This window comes from Oncorhynchus keta, chromosome 24 (assembly GCF_023373465.1).
Source record: "Oncorhynchus keta strain PuntledgeMale-10-30-2019 chromosome 24, Oket_V2, whole genome shotgun sequence".
In the NCBI taxonomy this organism is placed as follows: Eukaryota; Metazoa; Chordata; class Actinopteri; order Salmoniformes; family Salmonidae; genus Oncorhynchus; species Oncorhynchus keta.
In genome coordinates, this window is record NC_068444.1 from 30,318,169 (window position 1) to 30,345,721 (window position 27,553).

Below are 27,553 nucleotides of genomic sequence, written 5' to 3' on the forward strand. Positions count from 1 at the left end.
AAGGGAATTTGAGAGACACGCTAATGACAATGTCAAATAAATTGTTAAAGTTAAATGTTATGTTTTTATGGTGAACTGACATCTCTGATGCAATGTCAGTCAAAGATTCTGCCCATTGGAGGACATCTAAAATAAGAGACAAGGCTTGGTTAATCAAAACATTAACCATTCACCCGTAATAAGAAAATGCCAATAACCACATTTCCACCCAGTTTTCATGCGAGTAAAGTCATACCGTATAAATAAAAATCAAGAGAGCTGTGATGGAAACAGGATGTTTTGGTAAAATGTTATAAATGAAGAAATATATTTTGTTCATTCGTGATCTTTTTGTGTCGGTAAAATTAATGTGAAATGGTAGTGGAAATGTTTTTATGCAAAAATATTGATATAATAACCATAATATAGGAGTAAACTTGAAGTCACGCAATGATATGGTGTGGTCATCCCACTACGCCTCGGGAAACCATGCAGTTAGGCTACAGATTAAATAAATTATGATGAACTTCACAGGGTGGTGAAAGTGCCCTTGATGCTCCTTTCCAATACATATTGAGGCTCTTATTCTGGTGACATGATGATAGATCCAAAACGGCAGTCAAGTGTTTATTGCGCTGTCCCTGCAACATTATTTGAGCCATTTAGTTTACTTGTTTCTGACTGAAAAGCTGTTCCCGAAATCCCTCATTTGTTTAAGAAAAACATTCCACATTGCCTCAACCCTTGCACTCTTTACGTGAATCATGTAAGCATTGCATGCGACCAACAGGGCCTGACCTATAGCCGATCATAATCACATCAATAAATTGGTTATAACAAACTTTGAACATAGTAATGTCGACAGAAAAATGGATGCGGAGGACGTGAAAAATAAACAGGAAACGTGCAAAATGTTTACTGGTTGCTCCGGAGGAAAAAGTGGAAGTCAGATCTGTGGAAGACATTTGACAGTTGTGGAAACTACTGGAGATCCAGAAAAGGGAGGGTATAGGAGCAAGTGTTGCGTGAGTATTGTGTGTGCCAAACAGCTGCTGATAGACTACAATATATATATTTTTTACCATTTGGAATAGTGTAAACACTAAATAAATGTGTACCAGAAAAATATTTATAAAGCCTTTATTACACCAGACTAAAAAACAGTTGAATGTATTCGTGAATTGTAGTTTATTTATTGTTTAGGTTAATTATTCAAAGCTCCCTTTATCTAATTTTAAGGCAAAAATGCTTGATTTCATTTTGAAGCATGAATGTCTTGTATGCTGTGTGATGGCAGGAACGAATGCATGATTGATACAGTAGCCTATATATTGAAATATAAGCATAAGTAAGTTGAGGTATTAAGACTAAACCAAACAGGTTCTTAGGCCTACTGCTCGATAGTGGTTATACAAGGCTGCTATACAACTCCTACTAATGATAACGACATTGTTTATTATAATGATCATAATAATAACAACAACGAGATCAAGAAAAAGAAGAGTATAGGAGCGAGAACTGCATGCATATTATGTGTAACAAACAGGTGCTGTTAGATTACAATATTATTTTTCTGCCTGTTTGGAACAGTGCTTAATTACAGCATGGAAAAGACTAAAAACAGCCAAATCTGTGAAATTGTTTTATATGGCATTTTGCCGTTCCATGAGGCTTGTTGCTCACGGAAATCAGTAGGCTATTAAACAAACAGTAAAACAGGCAACAGAAGCAGGACCTGTCTTATTTCTGTAGATATATATGGATGATTTATAAAGCCAGGCACATTTAACAGTTACGCTATTGATTATAGACCTAAATAAGTTGTGGTTTCCCCTCTCCTCAATTTTCTTAGACATTTAGGCTAAGCCCTATTCACATGGGACAAGTATTATTAGAGAATGTTGGTTATGTAATAATTACCCCAGAATGTCTGTTATTCCAGAGGACGATTCGGACTGGATTCGTTTTTCCCAAACTGCCCAGTAATTCATAATTCTTTCTCAATAAATATTGACAGATGACGGAAGCCTGGAGGTTCTTCTAGGCGTGAAGATATTTCAACAAGTCCAGGCGCTAACAGGGCTACACTGTCAACTCAAGCTCGATTCCAAAGTTTCTAAACCATACCAAACCATCTCTGGAATAGAGTGCATTCGGAAAGTATTCAGACCCCTTGACTTTATCCAAATTTTGTTACGTTACAGCCTTATTCTAAAGCGGATTGAATTGCTTTTTCACCCTCATCAATCTACACACAATACACCATAATGACGAAGTAAAAATACGTTTTTAGACATTTCTGCAAAAAACATCACATTTATGTAAGTTGAAGCACCTTTAGCAGCGATTACAGGCTCAAGTCTTCTTGGGTATGAAGCAAAATCCTTGGCACACCTGTATTTGGGGAGTTTATCCCATTCTTCACTCCAGATCCTCTCAAACTCTGTCAGGTTGAATGGGAGCTTTGCAACACATATATTTTCAGGTCTCTCCAGAGATGTTAGATCGGGTTCAAGTCCCAGCTCTGGCTGGGCCACTCAAGGACATTCAGAGACTTGTCCCAAAGCCACTCCTGCGTTGTCTTGGCTGTGTGCTTAGGGTTGTTGTCCTGTTGGAAGGTGAACCTTCGGCCTCGTCTGAGGCCCTGTGCGCTCTGGAACAGGTTTTCATCAAGGATCTCTCTGTACTTTATTACGTTCATCTTTCCCTCGTTCCTGACTAGTCTCCCAGTCCCTGCCGCTGAAAAACACCATAGGGATGAGAGGTCGACCGATTAATCAGAATGGCCGATTAATTAGGGGCGATGTCGAGTTTTCATACCAATCGGAAATCTGTATTTTTGGACACCGATTTGTCAGATTAAAAACGTTTTTTTTACACCTTTATTTAATCTTTATTTAACGAGGCAAGTCAGTTAAGAACAGATTCTTATTTTCAACGACGGCCTATGAACAGTGGGTTAACTGCCTCGTTAAGGGGCAGAACGACAGATTTTCACCTTGTCAGCTCAGGGTATTCAATCTTGCAACCTTACAGTTAACTAGCCCAATGCTCTAACCACCTGCCTCTCATTGCACTCCACGAAGAGACTGCCTGTTACGCGAATGCAGTAAGCCAAGGTAAGTTGCTAGCTAGCATTAAACTTATCTTATAAAAAACAATCAATCAATCAATCAATCAATCATAATCACTAGTTAACTACACATGGTTGATGATATTACTAGTTTATCTAGAGTGTCCTGCATTGCATACAATCGATACGGTGCGTATCGTTGCTCTAATGTGTACATAACCATGAACATCAATGCCTTTCTTAAAATCAATACACAGAAGTATATATTTTTAAACCTGCATATTTGGCTAAAAGAAATTCAGGTGAGCAGGCAATATTAACCAGCTGAAATTGTGTCACTTCTCTTGCGTTCATTGCACGCAGAGGTCAGTGTATATGCAACAGTTTGGGCCGCCTAATTTTCCAGAATTTTACGTAATTATGACATAACAGTGAAGGTTGTGCAATGTAACAGGAATATTTAGACTAATGGATGCCACCCCTTAGATAAAATACGGAACGGTTCCGTATTTCACTGAAAGAATAAATGTCTTGTTTTCGAGATGATCGTTTCCGGATTCTACCATATTAATGACCTAATGCTCGTATTTCTGTGTGTTATTATGTTATAACTAAGTCTATGATTTGATAGAGCAGTCTGACTGAACGGTGGTAGGCAGCAGCAGGCTCGTAAGCATTCATTTAAACAGCACTTTCGTGCGTATTGCCAGCAGCTCTTCGTTGTGCGTCAAGCATTGCGCTGTTTATGACTTTGTAATGAACTTCGTCTGTTGTTTGTAGAGAGTCAGACCGAAATGCAGCGTGTAGGTTACTCATGACTTTTAATGAAGAATAATGCGGTACATGAAATAACTGAAAATACAAAAACAACAAACGAGTGAAACTAATACAGCCTATCTGGTGACGAACACTTAGACAGGTACAATCACCCACGAAATACAACGCGCACTCAGGCTACCTAAATACGGTTCCCAATCCGAGACAACGAGAATCAGCTGACTCCAATTAGGAATCGCCTCAGGCAGCCAAGCCTAACTAGACACACCCCTAATAATACACACTCCCAATTAATACAAACCCCAATACGAAATACAACATATAAACCCATGTCACACCCTGGCCTACCCAAACATATAACAAAAACACAAGATACAATGACCAAGGCGTGACAGACTTCAAGCCTATCAACTCCCGAGATTAGGCTTGTGTAACCGATGTGAAATGGCTAGCTAGTTAGCGGGGTACGAGCTAATAGCGTTTCAAACGTCACTCGCTCTGAGACTTGGAGTGGTTGTTCCCCTTGCTCTGCATGGGTAACGCTGCTTTGAGGGTGACTGTTGTCGGTGTTCCTGGTTCGAGCCCAGGGAGGAGTGAGGAGAGGGACGGAAGCTATACTGTTACACTGGAAATACTAAAGTGCCTATAAGAACATCCAATAGTCAAAGGTTAATGAAATACAAATGGTATAGAGAGAAATAGTCCTATAATAACTACAACCTAAAACTTCTTACCTGGGAATATTGAAGACTCATGTTAAAAGGAACCACCGGCTTTCATATGTTCTCATGTTCTGAGCAAGGAACTTAAACGTTAGCTTTCTTACATAGCACATATTGCACTTTTACTTTTTTCTCCAACACTTTGTTTTTGCATTATTTAAACCAAATTGAACATGTTTCATTATTTGAGGCTAAATAGATTTTATTGATGTATTATATTAAGTTAAAATAAGTGTTCATTCAGTATTGTTGTAATTGTCGTCATTATAATAAATAAATAAATAAAAATCGGCCGATTAAGCGGTATCAGCTTTTTTTTGGGGTCCTCCAATAATCGGTATCGCCGCTGAAAAATCATAATCGGTCAACCTCTAATAGGGATGGTGCCAGGTTTTCTCCAGATGTGACGCTTGGCATTCAGGCCAAAGAGTTCAATCACGGTCAGATTTATGAAGAAAATGTTTTATTTAATACATTTTAGAGTAAGGCTGTAACGTAACAAAATGTTGAAATATTCAAGGGGTCTGAATACTTTCCGAATGCACTGTACCTGTCCTGGCATTTTGATATTTGAGTGGGTAGAGTCAAAGGTAACGAAACTTATCTGAGGGCTTACGTAGGCCTTACGGACCATCAGGCCTAGTTTATTAGCCAGGTCCTGGGCCAGTTCACCCACCTGCCTGTCCTGTATGAGAAATAAAGTACATCCCATAAACAATCAGTTCAAATGAAATGTTTTATTCTAAAGAAATGCGAGTAACTAAAAGCATGTCATAGAATAAATTAGATTCATCATTTTAATTTAACTATGGTTCCGGTGCTCGTGTGCCGTGTGGCCTTGACTTACATGTGGGGCAGTGAGAAGGCATCCAGTGCCACACCCATAGGCCTCCCGGAGTCGACCCAGCTCCCTTAGAGAGCTTTTCTGTAGAGCGCCCTGCGACTTGGCTGCTTTTCCTTCACTCTGTGATCCAACTCATCCCAAACCATCTCAATTGGGTTGAGGTCAGGTGATTGTGGAGGCCAGGTCATCTGATGCAGCACTCGATCACTCTCCTTGGTCAAATATCCCTTACACAGCCTGGAGGTGTGTTTTGGGTTACTGACCTGTTGAAAACCTAATGATAGTGGGACTAAGTGCAAACCAGATGGGATGGTGTATCTCTGCAGAACGCTGTGGTAGCCATGCTGGGTGAGTGTGCCTTGAATTCTAAATCAATCACAGACAGCGTCACCACAAAGCACCCCCACACCATCACACCTCCTCCTCCATGCTTCACGGTGGGAACCACACATTCGGAGATCATTCGTTCACCTACTCCGCGTCTCACAAAGACACAGTGGTTGGAACCAAAAAATCTCAAATTTGGACTCATCAGGCAAAAGGACAGATTTTCACCGTTCTAATGTTCAATGCTCATCTTTCTTGGCCCAAGCAAGTCCCTTCTTCTTATTGATGTCCTTTAGTAGTGGAATCTTTGCAGCAATTTGACAATGATGGCCTGATTCACGCAGTCTCCTCTGAACAGTTGATATCGAGATGTGTCTGTTACTTGAACTCTGTGAAGCATTTATTTGGGCTGCAATCAGAGGTGCAGGTAACTCTAACGAACTTATCCTCTTCCTTTCCAGTGGCAGTCCTCATGTGAGCCAGTTTCATCATAGCACTTGATGGTTTTTGCGACTGCACTTTAAGAAACTTTCAAAGTTTATGACATTTTCTGTATTGACTGATCTTCATGTCTTAAAGTAATGATGGACTGTCGTTTCTCTTTGCTTATTTGAGTTGTTCTAGCCATAATATGGTCTTTTACCAAATAGGGCTATCTTCTGTATACCACCCCTACCTTGTCACAACACAACTGATTGGCTCAAATGCATTAAGGAGGAAAGAAATTTAAGAAGGAGCACCTGTTAATGGAAATGCATTCCAGGTGACTACCTAATGAAGCTGTTTGAGAGAATACTTTATGGCCCAACCAGCCTTTTTGGTTATCACTCCTTGACATCAATCAAGCCATCAAACTGGCAGCCTACTGCCCCCCTCTTTTCCAGAATGTGGTGGAGCGAACAAATCTTCTGCCATTTTTCCAGTGGCACTAGTGCATTAATCAGAGATTAGTGGTGCTATTCCTCGTGACCTTGTTGGTACTGTATGATTCATCCAAAGATTAAACCGCAGTGACCGTGTGAAGTAACTATGGGTCTACAAAGACCGTAGTGTTGCCAACTCCTCAGTAAGGAAAGTAGCTATTGGCTGTCCTAAAAGTCGCTAAATGATGTCATCACCTAATTTGCATAACTGTGCATGTAATTGTGATGGATGCTGTAGGAGAGAGGAATAACGTCGTGGGAGAGACAAAAAAGTGAGTAAAAAACACCCTAAATATGTTTAGAACTACAAATGAACTTTCTTCTGTCGATTCTTTTTTATTTTTATGTCACAATTCCAACCCTCCTCCTTTATCCGGGCTTGGGACCGGCAAGCGTGACCCAAAAGAGACACTCTGGAGGAGTTACATAGTTTAATATTTTCTTAATTTGGTTTGGTTTTTAACTTTATGGTCCACTTAGGAGCCTACAACAAGTCACAGTAAAACATGAACATTTTTAACCATAACATAAAAAATGTAAAAAATGGTATACAATCGAAATGGACCAAAAAGAGAAAATAGAAAAAACTGTCAATGGCAATGTGAGAAAATTATGGTAACTAGTCTGGCCCTAATTCAGGTTAATAGTTTTTTTTCTTCCAGACCCCCCTCCACACACGCACAGGCTGTGCTGGCTCATAGAAAGAGTGGGTGTTCGTCATTTTGGTAAAGGCTCTCTATGGCAGGTTCAGCAACTGGGGGAGCTGACTTAAATGAGTTAGCAGCTGATGTGCCAAAAAGCTGCAAAACATTATCAGGCAGCTGGTGCTCATAGCAAGCCTCACCAGACAGCTTCAGTCCATATCGAATGTACAGGATGGAGTTAAGGGTCTGCAAGGACATCCAATTTCTACCAGCCATGGCAAGTTCTTGAAACGGGTTGATGTCAGCTGCATCCCTGAACTTCCAAATCTCACTCCAGATTCCCAGTGTGTTTTGTGTCTCATTCCATTTATTAAGATGGATGGCACGCCATTGCTGGACAATTTTGTCTATCTCTGCAGGGGAGTAGCCAAGGAGTTTGGCTATTTTTTTCTATTCCTCCAGGGCTCTTATTGTGCTTTAGAGTTTCGTCCACATTGAAAACTGACATGTACTGCAATGCTTCGATGTTGTCTGGTAGTCTCACCCTCAACTCATTAGTAAGGGAGACAGTGAAGGCTACACACCGCTTTCGGACATTGTTTTCATCCTCAGGCGCAAGGTGGAGCTCAGCTGCCCTTGACTCAAAGAGGTAACCAAGGTACGGTTTGGGACTGATGTATCCATCTATTTGCCCTTTGAGTACATCAATATTTGCCAGGGGATTCAGCACCCTGCTGCTCACAGACTTGATCAGACTAACCAAGCTGTCAAGTAGCTTAAGAGGATCTACTTGCTCTCCCTCAAAAGCCTTGATGGCCAACTGTACCTCACCCAGCACTGACTTCAAAAAAATGCAGCCTAAGCTCTTCCCACTGGTCCAAAATGTGTAAAACCACAGGTTCAATGGAGAGCCAGCGTGTGGCACACACCTTGGTATTCTGTAAAGGTTTCTCCCCACAGTTGATGGTCTCATATATGGCCTTGTATGCCTCCGCTTTGGAGACACTGAAAACCAGTTTTAGTCTCTCGTACCAAGTACTCCACACTACGGGGGAGGATGTCATTGGAAGCATGACTTACAGAAAGCTGCAGAAAGTGGCACACACAGCTAATAAGAACCAGATATTTGAGGCCATACTCCTCCTTCAGCACTTTATGGACCCCATTGTTAATCCCCGTCATAACAGAGGCATTGTCAGTCCCTATCCGTAGGAGTTTCTCCTTTTTCAGACAACACTTCGAGGAAAGCCACAACAGCACTGGCTATAGATTTGACATCTCCTCCCTCCAACTCAACAAGCCCCAGAAATGTTGATACAATTGTCTGCTTGGTGTCACTAAAGTACCTTATCACAACCCCCAGGTACATAGAAACACTTACATCCGTGGACCCATTGAGGAGGAGGCTGAAACGCTGGTCACCCACATCTGCGACCAACTTTTTCAGAAAGTATGGTGCTAGAACACCATTAATCATTTCTGTGCACTTTGAAGTGGATAGCAGCAGTGGAGTCTGAGAAAGCAGCTCTACATGCTTCTCCAATGTGATCACATGCCAGCATGGAAGTGTTCAGCGATAGCTAATGCCATGGTGGCCTCAGCCTTTTTTGCAGAGTCAATGTTTTTAACCATAAATGGCAGCTTGTTTTGAGTGGAACTGTTATAAGGCTTTGCCTTTTGGAGTATGTTTTTGAGTTGTCATGTTTTTTTACATCACTCAGTTTGGCGTAGAAATCAGCCTTACAATACAGGCAGTATGCCCATGTATCATCTGAAAAAAAACATATTCAACCAGCCTTTGAATTCAGGGTTTGATTCCTACTCCTTTCTGTATTTTTGAGTGTACAGTTTAGACATGATGAGCTAGCCAGCTAGATGTTTTGCTTATGTCACAGAGAGGCACACACACAGTGGACAAGGTGATTAAGTGACTGAGGCTGTGTGAGTCAAATGCAGTGATTTCTTTTAGACAAAGAACATTTTACATTTACATCCCTGAATGTAAGCCAGGGCGGGATCAGCCAGCGGCGGCTTCCCACATGCGCGATTCATTTGTGGTCTGGACGTGGAGGGGTGAACATCTCCTGCTCTGACTGCAGCTGGGAGAGACTGCTGCGTGAGGACTGAGTGCTTTGGGATGGGGGTGGGGCCCACGGCAGCACCCGCTGCTCGTTGAGAAGAGTAAGAATGATACCTGCTTTCATGTCAGAGTCTCAAAGTCTCCAATAACACCAGAGAAAGTCGCTAGATTTGCCGCTAGTCAACTTTATTTAAAAAAAATGTGTCGCTAGAATAGAATAGTGACTAAGTTGGCAACACTGACAAGAAGGTTCTCTGAGACAGTGCGTGGTCTGACGTACGGTTTTATATGAACCGCGGGTACATCCTCGCATGCTGTCACGTCACCTGCGTTCCTTTGTTGTTATTATTACTCGAACTGCGTGGATCGAGGGATATAATCTGCACTTTCAACCGTACTGACGGTCTTCCAGGAATTCGTAGAACCATAGTTGCAGTGCATTCGGAAAGTATTCAGACCCCTTGAATTTTTCCACGTTTTGTTACATTACAGCCTTATTCTAAAATGAATTAAATTATTTTGTTCCCTTATCTACACACAATACCCCATAATGACAAAGAGAAAACAGGTTTTAGACATTTCTGCTGATTTATTAAACTAAAAAAAGAAATAACTTATATACCTAAGTATTCAGACCATTTGCTGTGAGACTCAAAATTGAGCTCAGGTGCATCCTGCTTCCATTGATCATCCTTGAGATGTTTATAAAACTTGATTGGAGTCCACCTGTGGTAAATTCAATTGATTGGACATGATTTTGAAAGGCACACAAAATAACTTGGCACAGTTTGACAGTACATGTCAGAGCAAAAACCAAGCCATGAGATCGAAGGAATTGTCCGTAGAGCTCCGAGACAGGATTGTGTCGAGGCACAGATCTGGGGAAGAGTACCAAGAAATTTCTGCAGCATTGAAGGTCCTCAAGAATACAGTGGCCTCCATTCTTAAATGGAAGATTTGAACAACCAAAATTCTTCCTCGAGCTGGCCACCCGGCCAAACTGACCAATCGGGGGAGAAGGGACTTGGTCACTCAGACAGAGCTCCAGAGTTCCTCTGTGGAGATGGGAGAACCTTCCAGAAGGACAACCATCTCTGCAGCACTCCACCAATCAGGCCTTCAGGGTAGAGTGTCCAGACAGAAGGCACTCCTCAGTAAAAGGCACATGGCAGCCGGCTTGAAGTTTGCCAAAAGGCACCTAAAGGACTCTCAAACCATGAGAAACAAGATTCTCTGGTCTGATAAAACCAAGATTGAACTCTTTGACCTGAATGCCAAGCTTCATGTCTGGAGGAAACCTGGGATTAATCCCTACATTCAAGTATTGTGCTTGCAGCATCATGCTGTGGGGGTGTTTTTCAGCGGGGACTGGGAGACTAGTCAGGATCGAGGGAAAGAAGAACGGAGCAAAGCACAGAGATGCCTGATGAAAATCTGCTCCAGAGTGCTCAGGATCTTAGACTGGGCCGAAGGTTCACCTTCCAACAGGACAATGACCCTGAGCTTCAGGACAACTCTGAATGTCCTTGAGTGGCCCAGCCAGAGCACGGACTTGAATCCAATCTAACATTTCTGGAGAGACCTGAAAATAGCTGTGCAACCTGACAGAACTTGAGTGGTTCTGCAGAGAAGAATGGGAGAAACTCTGCAAATACAGGTTTGCCAAGCTTGTAGCGTCATACCCAAGAAGACTCGAGGCTGTAATTGCTACCAAAGGTTCTTCAACAAAGTACTGAGTAAAGGGTCTGAATACTTACAGTTGAAGTCGGAAGTTTACATACACCTTAGCCAAATTCATTTAAAACCTTTTTTCACAATTCCTGACATTTAATCCTAGTAAAATTCCCTGTCAGTTAGGATCACCACTTTATTTTAAGAATGTAAAATGTCAGAATAATAGTAGAGCGATTTATTTCAGCTTTTATTTCTTTCCTCGCATTCTCAGTGGGTCAGAAGTTTACATACACTCAATTAGTATTTGGTAGCATTGCCTTTAAATTGTTTAACTTGGGTCAAACAAGCTTCCCACAATAAGTTGGGTGAATTTTGGCCCATTCCTCCTGACAGAGCTGGTGTAACTGAGTCAGGTTTGTAGGCCTCCTTGCTCGCACACGCTTTTTCAGTTCTGCCCACACATATTCTATAGGATTGAGGTCAGGGCTTTGTGATGGCCACTCCAATACCTTGACTTTATTGTCCTTAAGCCATTTTGCCACAACTTTGGAAGTATGCTTGGGGTCATTGTCCATATGGAAGACCCATTTGCGACCAAGCTTTAACTTCCTGACTGATATCTTGAGATGTTGATTCAATATATCCACATAATTTTCCTGCCACATGATGCCAGTCCATCCTGCAGCAATGCACTCGCTGTACATGATGCTGCCACCCCCATGCTTCACGGTTGGGATGGTGTTCTTCGGCTTGTAAGAATCCCACCTTTTCCTCAAAACATAACGATGGTCATTATGGCCAAACAGCTATATTTTTTTATTCATCAGATGAGGACATTTCTCCAAAAAATACAATCTTTGTCCCCATGTGCAGTTGCAAACCGTAGTCGGGCTTTTTTATGGTGGTTTTGGAGCAGTGGCTGTATTTCATATACCGTTTCATATACCGTTGACTATTAGATGTTCTGATAGGCACTTTAGTATTGCCAGTGTAACAGTATAGCTTCCGTCCCTCTCCTCGCCCCGACCCAGGAACACATCGACAACAGCCACCCTCCCCTTGCAGAGCAAGGGGAACAACTACTCCAAGTCTCAGAGCGGGTGACGTTTGAAACGCTATTAGCGCGCACCCCGCTAACTAGTTAGCCATTTCACATCGGTTACACCAGCCTAATCTCGGGAGTTGATAGGCTGGAAGTCATAAACAGAGCAATGCTTAAAGCATTACGAAGAGCTGCTGGCAAACGCACAAAAGTGCTGTTTGAATGAATGCTTACGAGATTGCTGCTGCCTACCATCCCTCAGTAAGACTGCTCTATCAAATATCAAATCATAGACTTAATTGCAATATATGTAAGAGATGTGACAATTTCCCTCGTTTGATATTGCCTGCTAACATTAATTTCTTTTAAATTTCTTTCTTCTAAATATGCAGGTTTAAAATTATATACTTCTGTGTATTGATTTTAAGAAAGGCATTGATGTTTATGGTTAGTTACATTCGTGCAACAATTATGCTTTTTTCGCAAATGCACTTTTGTTAAATCATCCCCCGTTTGGCAAAGTTGGCTGTCTTTGTTAGGAAGAAATAGTCTTCACAGTTCGCAACGAGCCAGGCGGCCCAAACTGCTGCATATACCCTGACTCTTGCACAGAACGCAAGAGAAGTGACACAATTTCCCTAGTTAAAAGAAATTCAGGCAATATTAACTAAATATGCAGGTTTAAAAATATATACTTGTGTATTGATTTTAAGAAAGGCATTGATGTTTATGGTTAGGTACACATTGGTGCAACGACAGTGCTTTTTTCTCGAATGCGCTTGTTAAATCACCCGTTTGGTGAAGTAGGCTGTTATTCAATGATAAATTAACCGGCACTGCATCGATTATATGCAATGCAGGACAAGCTAGATAAACTAGTAATATCATCAACCATGTGTAGTTAACTAGTGATTGTGTTAAGATTAATAGTTTTTATGAGATATGTTTAATGCTAGCTAGCACCTTACCTTGGCTCCTTGCTGCACTCGCATAACAGGTAGTCAGCCTGCCACGCAGTCTCCTCGTGAAGTGCAATGTGATCGGTGTCAAAATGCAGATTACCGATTGTTATGAAAATTTGAAAATCGGCCCTAATTAAATCGTCCATTACGATTAATCAGTCGACCTCTAGTTTAACGGCACAGTCAACTTAGTGTATGTAAACTTCTGACCCACTGGAATTGTGATACAGTGAAATAATGTCTGTAAACAATTGTTGGAAAAATTACTTGTGTCATGCACAAAGTAGATGTCCTAACCGACTTGTCAAAACTGTAGTTTGTTAACAAGAAATTTGTGGAGTGGTTGAAAAATGAGTTTTAATGACTACAACCTAAGTGTATGTAAACTTCCGACTGTACGTAAATGTGATTTCAGTTTAAGGAATTTGCTCATATTTCTAAAAATCTGTTTTTGCTTTGTCATAATTGGGTATTGTGTGTAGATTGATGAGGGGAATAAAAAAAAACCATACGGCTGTAACGTAACAAAATGTGGAAAAAGTAAAAGGATCTGAATTTCTTCCCCATTCTTTACTTTAGTTTCTACGCATGAGCTAATGCTGTGTTCAAAACTGGGAACTAGGAACTAAGAACTTGGAAATCTGACTTCAGTGCGCTCAAAACAACTGGGAACGCTGAAAAAAATGTAACTCCAACTAGGAAAATTTATTTTAAAATGTATTTTAACTCCAACTCCAACTTTGGAACTCGGGCCGCTTTCTAAAGCTCCGACTATCCAACTTGAAGATCACTAACGTCATGATTTGACCTCGCATTTTTCTGAGTTCCCAGTAATTTTGGACGCGGCATTAGCTAGCCAACCTCGCCATGCCATTGGCTACAAGTGTGATCGGGGATTTCTATTGGAGAAGCAGTTTCTGCCTCTATCTACTGTACATACTGTACTGTCCTTCCAGAAAGTAAACAGCAGAGTGGGTAAATTTCCACAACAACTAAGAACGTTGATGTGCAAACTCAACTTCTCTGCTGTTTCAGTTCCGTGGCTACCACGCTCTAACAGCGTGAAGCAAACACGTGCACATGTGCAGATACTGTGTGTGACTGTGTGAAAAAGAAGTCTTGCATCTTGAAATTTCCACCTTTAACCTCTCTGGGATATGTGGGACGGTAGCATCCCACCTCACCAACAGCCAGTGAAATTGCATGGCACCAAATTCAAAACAGAAATCCCATAATTAAAATTCCTCAAACATACAAGTATTTTACACCATTTTAAAGAAACTTCTTGTAAATCCAGCCAGTGTCCGATTTCAAATAGGCTTTACGGCGAAAGCACACCAAACGATTATGTTAGGTCAGCACCTAGTCACAGAAAACCATATAGCCATTTTTTACAGTCATTTTCCAGCCAAGGAGAGGGCTCACAGAAATAGCAATAAAATGAATCACTAACCTTTGATCTTCATTAGATGGCACTCACGGGACTTCATGTTACACAATAAATGTGTGTTTTGTTCGATAAAGTTAATCTTTGTCCAAAAACCTCATTTGAAATTGGTGTGTTATGATCAGAAATGCATCGTCTCAAACAAACATCTGGTGAAAGTGCAGAGAGCCACATCAAATTACAGAAATACTCATAATAAACATTGATAAAAGATACAAGTGTTATGCATGGAAATATAGAAACTTCTCCTTAATGCAACCGCTGTGTCAGATTTAAAAAACGCTTTATGGTGAAAGCACACCTTGCGATTATGTTAGGTCAGCGCCAAGTCAAAGAAAAACATACAGCCATTTTCCAAAGAAGGAGAGGTGTCAGAAAAGTCATAAATAGAGTAATAAATATTCACTTACCTTTGATGATCTTGATCGGAATGCACTCCCAGGAATCCCAGTTCCACAATAAATGTTTGTTTTGTTCGATAAAGTCCATCATTTATGTCCAAATACGTCCTTTTTGTTTGCGCGTTTAGCCCAGTAATCCAAATGCATAATGCGCGATCACTTGTTCGGACGAAATGTCAAGAAAGTTCTATTACAGTTCGTAGAAACATGTCAAACGATGTATAGAATCAATCTTTAGGATGTTTTTATCATAAATCTTCAATAATGTTCCAACCGGAGAATTCCTGTGTCTTTAGAAATGCAATGGAACGCAGCTACCTCTCACGGGCACACGTGCGATCAGCTCATGGCACTCTGCCAGACCTGTGACTCATTCAGCACCCATTCCCCCCTTCTTCACAGTAGGAGCATCAAACAAGGTTCTAAAGACTGTTGACATCAGTGGAAGCCTTAGGAAGTGCAATATGACCCCAGACACTTTATATTCGTTAGGCAATGACTTGAAAAACTACAAACCTCAGTTTTCCCACTTCCTGGTTGGATTTTTTCTCAGGTTTTTGCCTGCCATATGAGTTCTGTTATACTCACAGACATAATTCAAACCGTTTTAGAAACTTCAGAGTGTTTTCTATCCAAATCTACAAATTATATGCATATTCTAGCTTTTGGGGCCGAGTAGCAGGCAGTTTACTCTGAGCACCTTATTATCCAAGCTACTCAATACTGCCCCCTAGTCCCAAAGACGTTAACCCAATTGCAGTCAACAGTATTTTCCAGCGACAACACGTTTGTGGCGTCAGTCTTCCGTTTACGCAAAGGTGTTCGGAGACGCTGACACGGAACCCAAACCGGCTGCTTACGTGTGCCATCGTGCATAAATGTATTTTGTTCCCTCACACCAAACGTGATCACGACACTCAGGTTAATTAAAATATCAAGACAAACTCTGAACCAATTACATTCATTTGGGGACAGGTCGAAAAGCATGAAACATTTATGGTAATTTAGCTAGCTAGCTTGCACTTGCTAGCTAATTTGTCATATTTAGCTAGCTTGCTTTTGCTAGCTAATTTGTCCTGGAATATAAACATTGAGTTATTTTACCTGAAATGCACAAGGTCCTCTACTCAGCCAATTAATCCACACAAAACGGTCAACCGACTCATTTCTAGTCATCACTCCTCCTTCCAGGCCTTTTCCTTCTCTTGACTTTATATTGCGATTGGCAACTTTCATAAATTAGGTGCATTACCGCCACTGACCTTGTTCGTCTTTCAGTCACCCACATGGATATAACCAATGAGGAGATGGCATGTGGGTACTGTAGTGGAAAATCGGTTCAAATATGACGCAATCAAGAACTTTGTGAAATCCATAGGCTTTTAATAAAAGAAGTATCGCAAGCCGGAGTGGTCCGCGGAACACACACATTTCCAGAGCTCTCGCTCTCATTTTACCACATACATCCTCAGTCCATCCCCCATGCAAATGCAGTTACATCCCAATCCGTGCATCCTGCTTGTTCAGCCCAATAACGCCCATATCTGCTTTCCGTCAGATTATAATGATGACAAGACCCTTGCTTTGACCTAAAGATAATATACGTCCCTCCATCCTATGGCCTATGCTTTGACCCTGTAATTAACTCCATGTGTTCCTTTGTATTTGTGTCTTTTATCTCGGATCAGCAGACTGTGTGTCTCCTCTAGTTTTAGTGTGTCCAGCTGTCCTGGCACCCATGTGTCGCCTTCTCTTCATGTGGTTGTCTAAAATCAGCAGACTATGTGTCTCCATTTTTAGTGTTTCCAGCTGTCCTGGCGCCTATGGCCTCCTTTCCTATACAATAGACAATGTATTTTACCAGAATGGCAAATGCACTCTATAAGTGTATCTCTCTTTTGTGTTACATTATTTATGGTCTTCCATATATGTATATAATTCCTCCCATAGTACCTGCTTCTATAAACCAATGAGGAGATGGCAGGACTTGCAGCGCAATCTGCTTCACAAATAGAACTGACTTCTATTTTAGCCCTTGGAAATGCAGATGCTCATTGGCCCACGCAAGCAGTGTGGGGGCAATAATTGAATAATTGTTATGCAGGTGAGTGAGGACCCAAAAGCGATTTAACAGAAACAGAGTCTTTTAATGTCCAAACAGGGAAAACATAAATCCTCAATCTTTACAGGAGATGTCCAAACAGGGAAAACATAAATCCTCAATCTTTACAGGAGATGTCCAAACAGGGAAAACATAAATCCTCAATCTTTACAGGAGATGTCCAAACAGGGAAAACATAAATCCTCTATCTTTACAGGAGAGTCCCCCTTCTAGTTGTAGAGGAGAATTGCAGGGCTAGCGGCAACAGACTGCAGGTCCCTTCGGGTAGGCGCGGGTCGTAGAGGATAGAGACACCTGCTCACACGCAGTATCTGATGAAGAGGCAGAATACGACAGGACGGAACAAGGGCAAAGCAAACAAGAATCCGACAAGGACAGAAGCAGAAACAGAGAGAGAAATAGAGACTTAATCAGAGGGCAAAAGAGGGGACAGGTGTGAGAGAGTAAATGAGGTCGTTAGGAGAATGAGGAACAGCTGGGAGCAGGAACGGAACGATAGAGAGAGAGAGATAGAGAGAGAGAAAGTAACCTAAAACGACCAGCAGGGGGAAACGAAGAGAAGAGAAGGCACAGGGACAAGACATGACAATACATGACAATACATGACAGTACATGACAATAATATAGATTTCTACATTTATTTTGCGACGCGAGTGGTGTAGTCAGCCTGTGAGAGATAGCCAGGGATGTAGTGCTGCAGTAGTGCGGTGCTCCCTAACTTTTTTCAATTTGAGAATACACAAAGCTGGTAGAAATATTTCAAATCAATTATATTTATTTACCACAAAAATTCAGTGAAAACAATAGAATGGCAATCGAAATAAATATGTAGGAAATGGGGGTTTCTTCCTAGTCTTCTGTTTCCCTGTCGGTGGTGTGAATTATTAATAACTGTTGGTGTGTGTGCAGAGCCCTGTTAGTCGGAGGCTTGACCACTTTGAGAGATCCAAATCCGACATAACAAGAACAGCCACAGAAACAAAACTCTACCAGGGTTTGCTAAAACGGCTGTCCTCAAAACCGATTGTATTGGACTTGAGGCTCATGTAGGCCTACAACGCACTTGAACTCATCCTACTGTCTGACTGCTGAGATCCTTAGAAGGAGTACATTCAGATAGCCAACCTTGCTTTACCCTCATGCTGGTGCTAGCAAGCAGGCTAGTTAGTGCCAAGTATAATAATAATAAATATCAATATCCAATCCCAGTAGGGTCTGTAAACCAGTGAACTTCAATTGGTCAATAGCAACACGATATCTCAAAGTATTTTTTATTTTATTTTTTTTAATTAGGGGGTAGATCAGCTTTAATATTGCAGAATGTGACTATTATCCATGTCTGAGGCAAAAAAATGACCTTGTCTGAGAGATTTACACAGTTATCAAAACATAACGGCAGGGTAAGCCTACACAAAACACTACCATTAAAAAAAAAAGTGTTTCTAAAATCCCCTATTGGAAAAATGAATGGTAGAAAAACTATTGGAACCATTTCCCTGTTTGACCACTAGGTTTTATGGGTATTATGACTCATACTGTGGTACTCTATCAGTGCTATCTGGAATCCTTGGGACATCTCTAACCTAAGCCCTAAACCTTAACCATTTTCAATTTAAACTTCAATGGGGTAGTGACATCCCAAGGATAGTGGACAGAACGGACCGATTCTGTCTTCTGTCTGTTTTCCATAAACAAGCACTGTAACATGGAAATATGGCTGTGTGGGAACCCTACAAAGATGTATAGCTGGTCATTTTACCTTTTTTTTAATTAATATTATTTCTCACTGATAAATATGTAAGATACATTCCTTATGTTTCCAAAACTGTACCACAAGCGATGCGTGTTAACATTTAGAACAAGCGTCAGGGCTCTTAATAAAAATCCCCCAGCCAAAAGATACTATCATCAATAGGCGCTAAAGGTAGTTAGTGTCTATGAATGGGGTAGCAGCCAGCTAGTCACCCTAACAGAATGGTACTGCGTTCCCTTTTCCCATTATATTTGTTAGTTAGCTAGCTATGTAACTCAAACCCCATGTTACCTGGCTGAATAGTTAGTTGATTCATATGAGCACAGAGATAAGTCAATGGTAATGGTACTCACTGTCTGTGAGTTGCTAGTCATCAAAGAATAACCTCCTGCAACAGTGCTTTGTGAGCCAATTCATCTCACTGTTCTTGCTTTCCGATTCCCTAGGTTAGCTAGCCAGCTATTGTCGTTCTTTTAACTCAACGTAACGTAAACAACACTGCTAGCTAGCCAGCTAGCCCCGAATAGCAGCACTGTAGAACTATTACACTCAACGGAACGACTTGATTAGTGTAGTGTCAACAACGCAGCTACTGCCAGCTAGCCTACTTTAGCAGTACTGTATCATTTTAATCATTTTAGTCAATAAGATTCTTGCTACGTAAGCTTACTTTCTGAACATTCGAGACGTGTAGTCCGCTTGTCATTCCAATTTCCTTGCATTAGCGTAGCCTTTTCTGTAGCCTGTCAACTATGTGTCTGTCTATCCCTGTTCTCTCCTCTCTGCACAGACCATACAAACGCTCCACACCGCGTGGCCGCGACCACCCTAACCTGGTGGTCCCAGCGCGTACGACCCACGTGGAGTTCCAGGTCTCTGGTAGCCTCTGGAACTGCCAATCTGCGGCCAACAAGGCAGAGTTCATCTCAGCCTATGCCTCCTCCAGTCCCTTGACTTCTTGGCACTGACGGAAACATGGATCACCACAGATAACACTGCTACTCCTACTGCTCTCTCCTCGTCCGCCCACGTGTTCTCGCACACCCCGAGAGCTTCTGGTCAGCGGGGTGGTGGCACCGGGATCCTCATCTCTCCCAAGTGGTCTTTCTCTCTTTCTCCCCTTACCCATCTGTCTATTGCCTCCTTTGAATTCCATGCTGTCACAGTTACCAGCCCTTTCAAGCTTAACATCCTTATCATTTATCGCCCTCCAGGTTCCCTCGGAGAGTTCATCAATGAGCTTGATGCCTTGATAAGCTCCTTTCCTGAGGACGGCTCACCTCTCACAGTTCTGGGCGACTTTAACCTCCCCACGTCTACCTTTGACTCATTCCTCTCTGCCTCCTTCTTTCCACTCCTCTCCTCTTTTGACCTCACCCTCTCACCCTCCCCCTACTCACAAGGCAGGCAATACGCTTGACCTCATCTTTACTAGATGCTGTTCTTCCACTAACCTCATTGCAACTCCTCCAAGTCTCCGACCACTACCTTGTATCCTTTTCCCTCTCGCTCTCATCCAACACTTCCCACACTGCCCCTACTCGGATGGTATCGCGCCGTCCCAATCTTCGCTCTCTCTCCCCGCTACTCTCTCCTCTTCCATCCTATCTTCTCTTCCCTCTGCTCAAACTTTCTCCAACCTATCTCCTGATTCTGCCTCCTCAACCCTCCTCTCCTCCCTTACTGCATCCTTTGACTCCCTATGTCCCCTATCCTCCAGGCCGGCTCGGTCCTCCCCTCCCGCTCCGTGGCTCGACGACTCATTGCGAGCTCACAGAACAGGGCTCCGGGCAGCCGAGCGGAAATGGAGGAAAACTTCCCTGCGGACCTGGCATCCTTTCACTCCCTCCTCTCTACATTTTCCTCCTCTGTCTCTGCTGCTAAAGCCACTTTCTACCATTCTAAATTCCAAGCATCTGCCTCTAACCCTAGGAAGCTCTTTGCCACCTTCTCCTCCCTCCTGAATCCTCCCCCCTCCCTCCTCCCTCTCTGCAGATGACTTCGTCAACCATTTTGAAAAGAAGGTCGATGACATCCGAAAAGTCAAACGACACCGCTGGTTCTGCTCACACTGCCCTACCCTATGCTCTGACCTCTTTCTCCCCTCTCTCTCCAGATGAAATCTCGCGTCTTGTGACGGCCGGCCGCCCAACAACCTGCCCGCTTGACCCTATCCCCTCCTCTCTTCTCCAGACCATTTCCGGAGACCTTCTCCCTTACCTTACCTCGCTCATCAACTCATCCCTGACCGCTGGCTACGTCCCTCCCGTCTTCAAGAGAGCGAGAGTTGCACCCCTTCTGAAAAAACCTACACTCGATCCCTCCGATGTCAACAACTACAGACCAGTATCCCTTCTCTCTTTTCTCTCCAAAACTCTTGAGCGTGCCGTCCTTGGCCAGCTCTACCGCTATCTCTCTCAGAATGACCTTCTTGATCCAAATCAGTCAGGTTTCAAGACTAGTCATTCAACTGAGACTGCTCTTCTCTGTATCACGGAGGCGCTCCGCACTGCTAAAGCTAACTCTCTCCTCTGCTCTCATCCTTCTAGACCTATCGGCTGCCTTCGATTGTGAACCATCAGATCCTCCTCCCACCCTCTCCGAGTTGGGCATCTCCGCGGCCCACGCTTGGTCCTACCTGACAGGTCGCTCCTACCAGGTGGCGTGGCGAGAATCTGTCTCCTCACCACGCGCTCTCACCACTGGTGTCCCCAGGGCTCTGTTCTAATTCTCGCTATACACCAAGTCACCCTCACATGGTCTCTCCTATCATTGCTATGCAGACGACACACAATTAATCTTCTCCTTTCCCCCTTCTGATGACCAGGTGGCGAATCGCATCTCTGCATGTCTGGCAGACATATCAGTGTGGATGACGGATCACCACCTCAAGCTGAACCTCAGCAAGACGGAGCTCCTCTTCCTCCCGGGGAGGACTGCCCGTTCCATGATCTCGCCATCACGGTTGACAACTCCATTGTGTCCTCCTCCCAGAGCGCTAAGAACCTGGCGTGATCCTGGACAACACCCTGACGTTCTCAACTGGTTCATGCTCTACAACATCCGCAGAGTGCCTCACACAGGAAGCGGCGCAGGTCCTAATCCAGGCACTTGTCATCTCCCGTCTTGATTACTGCAACTCGCTGTTGGCTGGGCTCCCTGCCTGTGCCATTAAACCCCTCAACTCATCCAGAACGCCGCAGCCCGTCTGGTGTTCAACCTTCCCAAGTTCTCTCACGTCACCCCGCTCCTCCGCTCTCTCCACTGGCTTCCAGTTGAAGTCGCATCCGCTACAAGACCATGGTGCTCGCCACGGAGCTGTGAGGGGAACGGCACCTCAGTACCTCCAGGCTCTGAGGCCCTACACCCAAACAAGGGCACTGCGTTCATCCACCTCTGGCCTGCTCGCCTCCCTACCACTGAGGAAGTACAGTTCCCGCTCAGCCCAGTCAAAACTGTTCGCTGCTCTGGCCCCCAATGGTGGAACAAACTCCTCACGACGCCAGGATAGCGGAGTCAATCACCACCTTCCGGAGACACCTGAAACCCCACCTCTTCAAGGAATACCTAGGATAGGGTAAGTAAGGGTAAGTAATCCTTCTCACCCCCCTTCTCCCCCAACAAGATTTAGATGCAAGTGGCTGTTCCACTGGTTGTCATAAGGTGTATGCACCAATTTGTAAGTCGCTCTGGATAAGAGCGTCTGCTAAATGACTTAAATGTAATGTAAATGTTCTCAGACCACCATGGGTTCCGATGACATTGCCCTGGTGGCCTATGCATTGTCCAAGACCCATGTAGGAGATGAAGAGTTGAGCTACGAGGGCCGGGGACTGAAGATGGACAACACAGAGTCTGGTGAGAGCACTGACTGCAAACACACATTCATCTTTAAATCACTTTCAAACTGTTCAACAATAGGAGACTTCAATATGGCATTGTTCTCTATCAATGCCAACACAGTTAACGGCTTTGCTAATAATTTGTCTTGTGTTGGTGAATCTGGTTCTCTCTGCAGTGAAGGAGTTGGTGCAGGAAATAGAGGAGTACCAGGGACTATGTGCCCTGTGGTTGTAGGGAAACACAGTGGGAGCGGAGGCAGCGCAGGCTATCGCCAAAGCCTGGGAGAGCAAAGACCAGCTTCAGGTACTAGGAAGAGAGAGCCTTGAGATCAAGTGCCTGTCAGTCTGAGCAAAGAAAACTGACTTGCGCTAACTGCTGAAAATAGTGACGTCACAAATTCACACCACAACATGATCCTTTGGAGGGTATTAGCATTTTACTCTTGCATGTATTTCTTCAAATCTAGCTTTCACTGTATATTTTTCAGAGTTGCCATTGGAGTGATATGTTCACGTGTCGCCTGCATCTGAAATCCCAACTGCCCTTGGTGAGTAATCACTAACAACCTCCCCTTGCACGTGATAAATTATCATTGGGCTTATACATATACTGATATATGTTTTAAAGTCGTTAGCTCTTCATCCTCAGAGATCCCTGGGCAGAGCATTGATGATAGCAGGGACCAACCAGACAGAGAGCTTGACCTGCGTGATAACGCCTTTGGACCAAAGGGCATTGAAACTCTACTGAAGAGCTCTGTGTGCCACTCTCTACAGGAGCTGAGACTCAACAACTGTGGCATGAGGATCAGAGGGGGCAAGGTGAGAGTTTGGAAACACTAACTGTGTGACTAAGGTCTTTCATAAGGACTTACTTAGGCCCATCACTCCTTCGGGAGCATAGGCCATTAACAACTATTCTCCATCATTTTCTGGTCTACTGTTAGGATGTACCAAAGTAACTGTCTGTTAGATCCTGGCGACAGCGTTGACTGAATGTCAGAAACAGTCCAGTGCTCTTGGGTGTCCCCCTGAAATTGAAAGTGTTCATTGCAGTCAGAAACCGCTTGGAGAACGAAGGAGCCACAACCCTTTTCCTGGCATTTCAGGTACAGACAAACTGACACAAATTGCCACTGTCATTCAATGTAAAACAGACATTTCCCTTAATCACTCACCAAGCTTGGTCTAATAACTTTCCCTCTTTCTCCTCAGATCTCTTTTGTGCCCTCTCCCTCCCCCCAATTTCTCTCATACTCTCTCCCAACCCCCCCTCTCTTTATCAGTTAATAGAAACCTAGAGGAGGTGCACATGCCCCAAAATGGGATCAAATATATTTATAAAGCCCTTTGTACATCAGCAGATGTTACAAAGCAAAGTGCTTATACAGAAACAAAGACCAAACAGCAAGCAATGCAGATGTAGAAGCACGGTGGCTAGGAAAAAATTCCTAGAATGGCAGGAACCTAGGAAGAAACTAGGCTCTGATGGGTGGTCAGTCCTCTTCTGGCTGTGCCAGGTACATGGCCATTAACCCTTTGAAACGTACGAACACACGGTTGTGATCGTTCTACAGTGGTCCCTGCAGATGGGATTAGAACACTTATTTAGAACGTCCAGTTTCGATTGACGCAACAGTCGGCATTTGAGCTGGCCTCTGTGTTTGTGCAAAATCTTTCTGTGAAAAAAACAGTCTTTGCAACGTTATGTGAGCATTTTATTTTTGGATGCAATGTTCAGACATTCACAGAAGTAGCGACAATATAACACATTTCTCATCCAAACCAGAAAATGTAGGCTACATTAGTCGTAGCGCTAACTGAGGAAAGAGTGACCTAATACTAGCGGCCATATTTAGCTGACTCCCGGCTGACAGAAACCATCATATGAATTAGCTAATAGCAATTACTATTTACAATTCATCACATCACGGATGACCTCACCAGTGATCAAAATAATTGAGTAAAACACTTTCTAAAAATGCACTCTGCCATGTTTGTTTTTTTGCGACAACCAAAGATAAGAGGTTACAAGATGAGTTGAGTCCGTTTGTAGTATGCATATTGAAAGGGGTATGTAGTCTACCATCATTTACTTCCGGAGGTTTACTTGAAAGACGAGTGAACCATCCCTTCACCTCGTTTGTTATAACATCTTTTGTCTGACAGACGTTTACGTGACAACCAGAATGCATTGTATGATGTCAACAAACATGACACAACACATTGCTGGCAATTAGCTTAGCATGTCATCATAATCAGTACAACCTTCAAAAAAAGTATTTTACAAACATCATGTGTGTCCATTACAATCGATGCAAGAGTCAGAATGATTTGTCACCCGTACTTGAAACCGTGAATTAAACAGTAAATACATTATGCTCCATACATACATATGGTGGGCTACAGTAGAAACGACAGTACGATATACAGAAACTATGATAAAATAAGTCACACGTCAAAAGTTTCCGGTCACAACTTGCAGGCTTGTTTTCGAATTGCTGTGCGTTTTGTTGCCAACCTATTTTGCTACCTGACAACTTTACGGGTTTCACTTTTTAATTACCGTTCATATATTTATTTATTTTTTCCTCAACTTTTTCACTCCGGACGCTTTATCTGGACACGATTCGTCAGGACCTCCAACAGCCGAAGCTAAGTAGTAACATTAACATGATGCCTTCTAATTGCAGCCGCTGTGCTCGCCTTACGGCGAGGATAGCTGTACTGCAAGCCCAGCTTCAGACGCAATCGTTAGGCAAGGGTAATTTCAGTGTAGGAAAGGATGAAACAGCGTCTGTGCCACCAGTAAGTACAGATAGTAGTATAAATCCCCTGGCACAGTCCCCGCAGCCGGACGACTTTCTCACGGTTTCTGGAAGGAAATGCTGTAGGAACGCTCAACCGGTGTCGCTCATTCAGCAGACAGAAACTTTCAACCGGTTCTCCCCATTAAGCAGCGGGTCGGTGTCAGAGGCCGAGTCTTCTCTGGTCTCTACTCCTCCCGTTACGGGGTCTGAGACGCCGAAGCTTCCCACCATTAGCTCTGACAAATTGAAAACTCTAGTCATTGGCGACTCCATTACCCGCAGTATTAGACTTAAAGCGAATCATCCAGCGATCATACACTGTTTACCCGGGGCAGGGCTACCGACGTTAAGGCTAATCTGAAGATGGTGCTGGCTAAAGCTAAAACTGGCGAGTGTAGAGAGTATAGAGATATTGTTATCCACGTCGGCACCAACGATGTTAGGATGAAACAGTCAGAGATCACCAAGCGCAACATAGCTTCTGCGTGCATATCAGCTAGAAAGATGTGTCGGCATCGAGTAATTGTCTCTGGCCCCTCCCAGTTAGGGGAGTGATGAGCTCTACAGCAGAGTCTCACAACTCAATCGCTGGTTGAAAACTGTTTTCTGCCCCTCCCAAAATATAGAATTTGTAGATAATTGGCCCTCTTTCTGGGACTCACCCACAAACAGGACCAAGCCTGACCTGCTGAGGAGTGACGGACTCCATCCTAGCTGGAGGGGTGCTCTCATCTTATCTGCCAACATAGACAGGGCTCTAACTCCTCTAGCTCCACAATGAAATAGGGTGCAGGCCAGGCAGCAGGCTATTAGCCAGCCTGCCAGCATAGTGGAGTCTGCCACTAGCATAGTCAGTGTAGTCAGCTCAGCTATCACCATTGAGACCGTGTCTGTGCCTCGACCTAGGTTGGGCAAAACTAAACATGGCGGTGTTCGCCTTAGCAATCTCACTAGGATAAAGACCACCTCCATTCCTGTCATTACTGAAAGAGATCATGATACCTCACATCTCAAAATAGGGCTACTTAATGTTAGATCCCTTACTTCAAAGGCAATTATAGTCAATGAACTAATCACTGATCATAATCTTGATGTGATTGGCCTGACTGAAACATGGCTTAAGCCTGATGAATTTACTGTGTTAAATGAGGCCTCACCTCCTGGCTACACTAGTGACCATATCCCCCGTGCATCCCGCAAAGGCGGAGGTGTTGCTAACATTTACGATAGCAAATTTCAATTTACAAAAAAAAAAAAAAAAAAAAAAAAAAAATGACGTTTTCGTCTTTTGAGCTTCTAGTCATGAAATCTATGCAGCCTACTCAATCACTTTTTATAGCTACTGTTTACAGGCCTCCTGGGCCATATACAGCGTTTCTCACTGAGTTCCCTGAATTCCTATCAGACCTTGTAGTCATTGCAGATAATATTCTAATCTTTGGTGACTTTAATATTCACATGGAAAAGTCCACAGACCCACTCCAAAAGGTTTTTGGAGCCATCATCGACTCAGTGGGTTTTGTCCAACATGTCTCTGGACCCACTCACTGTCACAGTCATACGCTGGACCTAGTTTTGTCCCATGGAATAAATGTTGTGGATCTTAATGTTTTTCCTCATAATCCTGGACTATCGGACCACCATTTTATTACGTTTGCAATTGCAACAAATAATCTGCTCAGACCCCAACCAAGGAACATCAAAAGTCGTGCTATAAATTCACAGACAACACAAAGATTCCTTGATGCCCTTCCAGACTCCCTCTGCCTACCCAAGGACGCCAGAGGACAAAAATCCGTTAACCACCTAACTGAGGATCTCAATTTAACCTTGCGCAATACCCTAGATGCAGTTGCACCCCTAAAAACTAAAAAATGTCTCATAAGAAACTAGCTCCCTGGTACACAGAAAATACCCGAGCTCTGAAGCAAGCTTCCAGAAAATTGGAACGGAAATGGCGCCACACCAAACTGGAAGTCTTCCGACTAGCTTGGAAGGACGGTACCGTGCAGTACCGAAGAGCCCTTACTGCTGCTCGATCGTCCTATTTTTCTAACTTAATTGAGGAAAATAAGAACAATCCGAAATTCCTTTTTGATACTGTGGCAAAGCTAACTAAAAAGCAGCATTC

General features: G+C 43.1%; 1 protein-coding gene across 4 annotated transcripts; it reads left to right on the forward strand.

The window, feature by feature from the left end:
• The first annotated feature begins 344 nt into the window (after positions 1-344).
• Positions 345-25,748, forward strand: LOC118402989 (ran GTPase-activating protein 1-like). Of its 4 annotated transcripts, XR_008078496.1 has the most exons (5): positions 345-1,004; positions 22,511-22,628; positions 22,789-22,916; positions 23,101-23,160; positions 23,262-25,748. XR_008078496.1 is itself a non-coding variant. In XM_052478115.1 (3 exons), exons 1-3 carry the CDS (start codon positions 849-851, stop codon positions 22,845-22,847), a joined length of 333 nt encoding a protein of 110 aa, XP_052334075.1. In that variant the 5' UTR covers positions 345-848; the 3' UTR covers positions 22,848-25,748. The 4 variants fall into 4 exon arrangements, 1 of the variants encoding a protein (XP_052334075.1); XR_008078494.1 differs by having other exon boundaries at positions 22,789-23,721; positions 23,828-25,748; XR_008078495.1 differs by having other exon boundaries at positions 22,789-23,434; positions 23,560-25,748.
• The last annotated feature ends 1,805 nt before the right edge of the window (positions 25,749-27,553 follow it).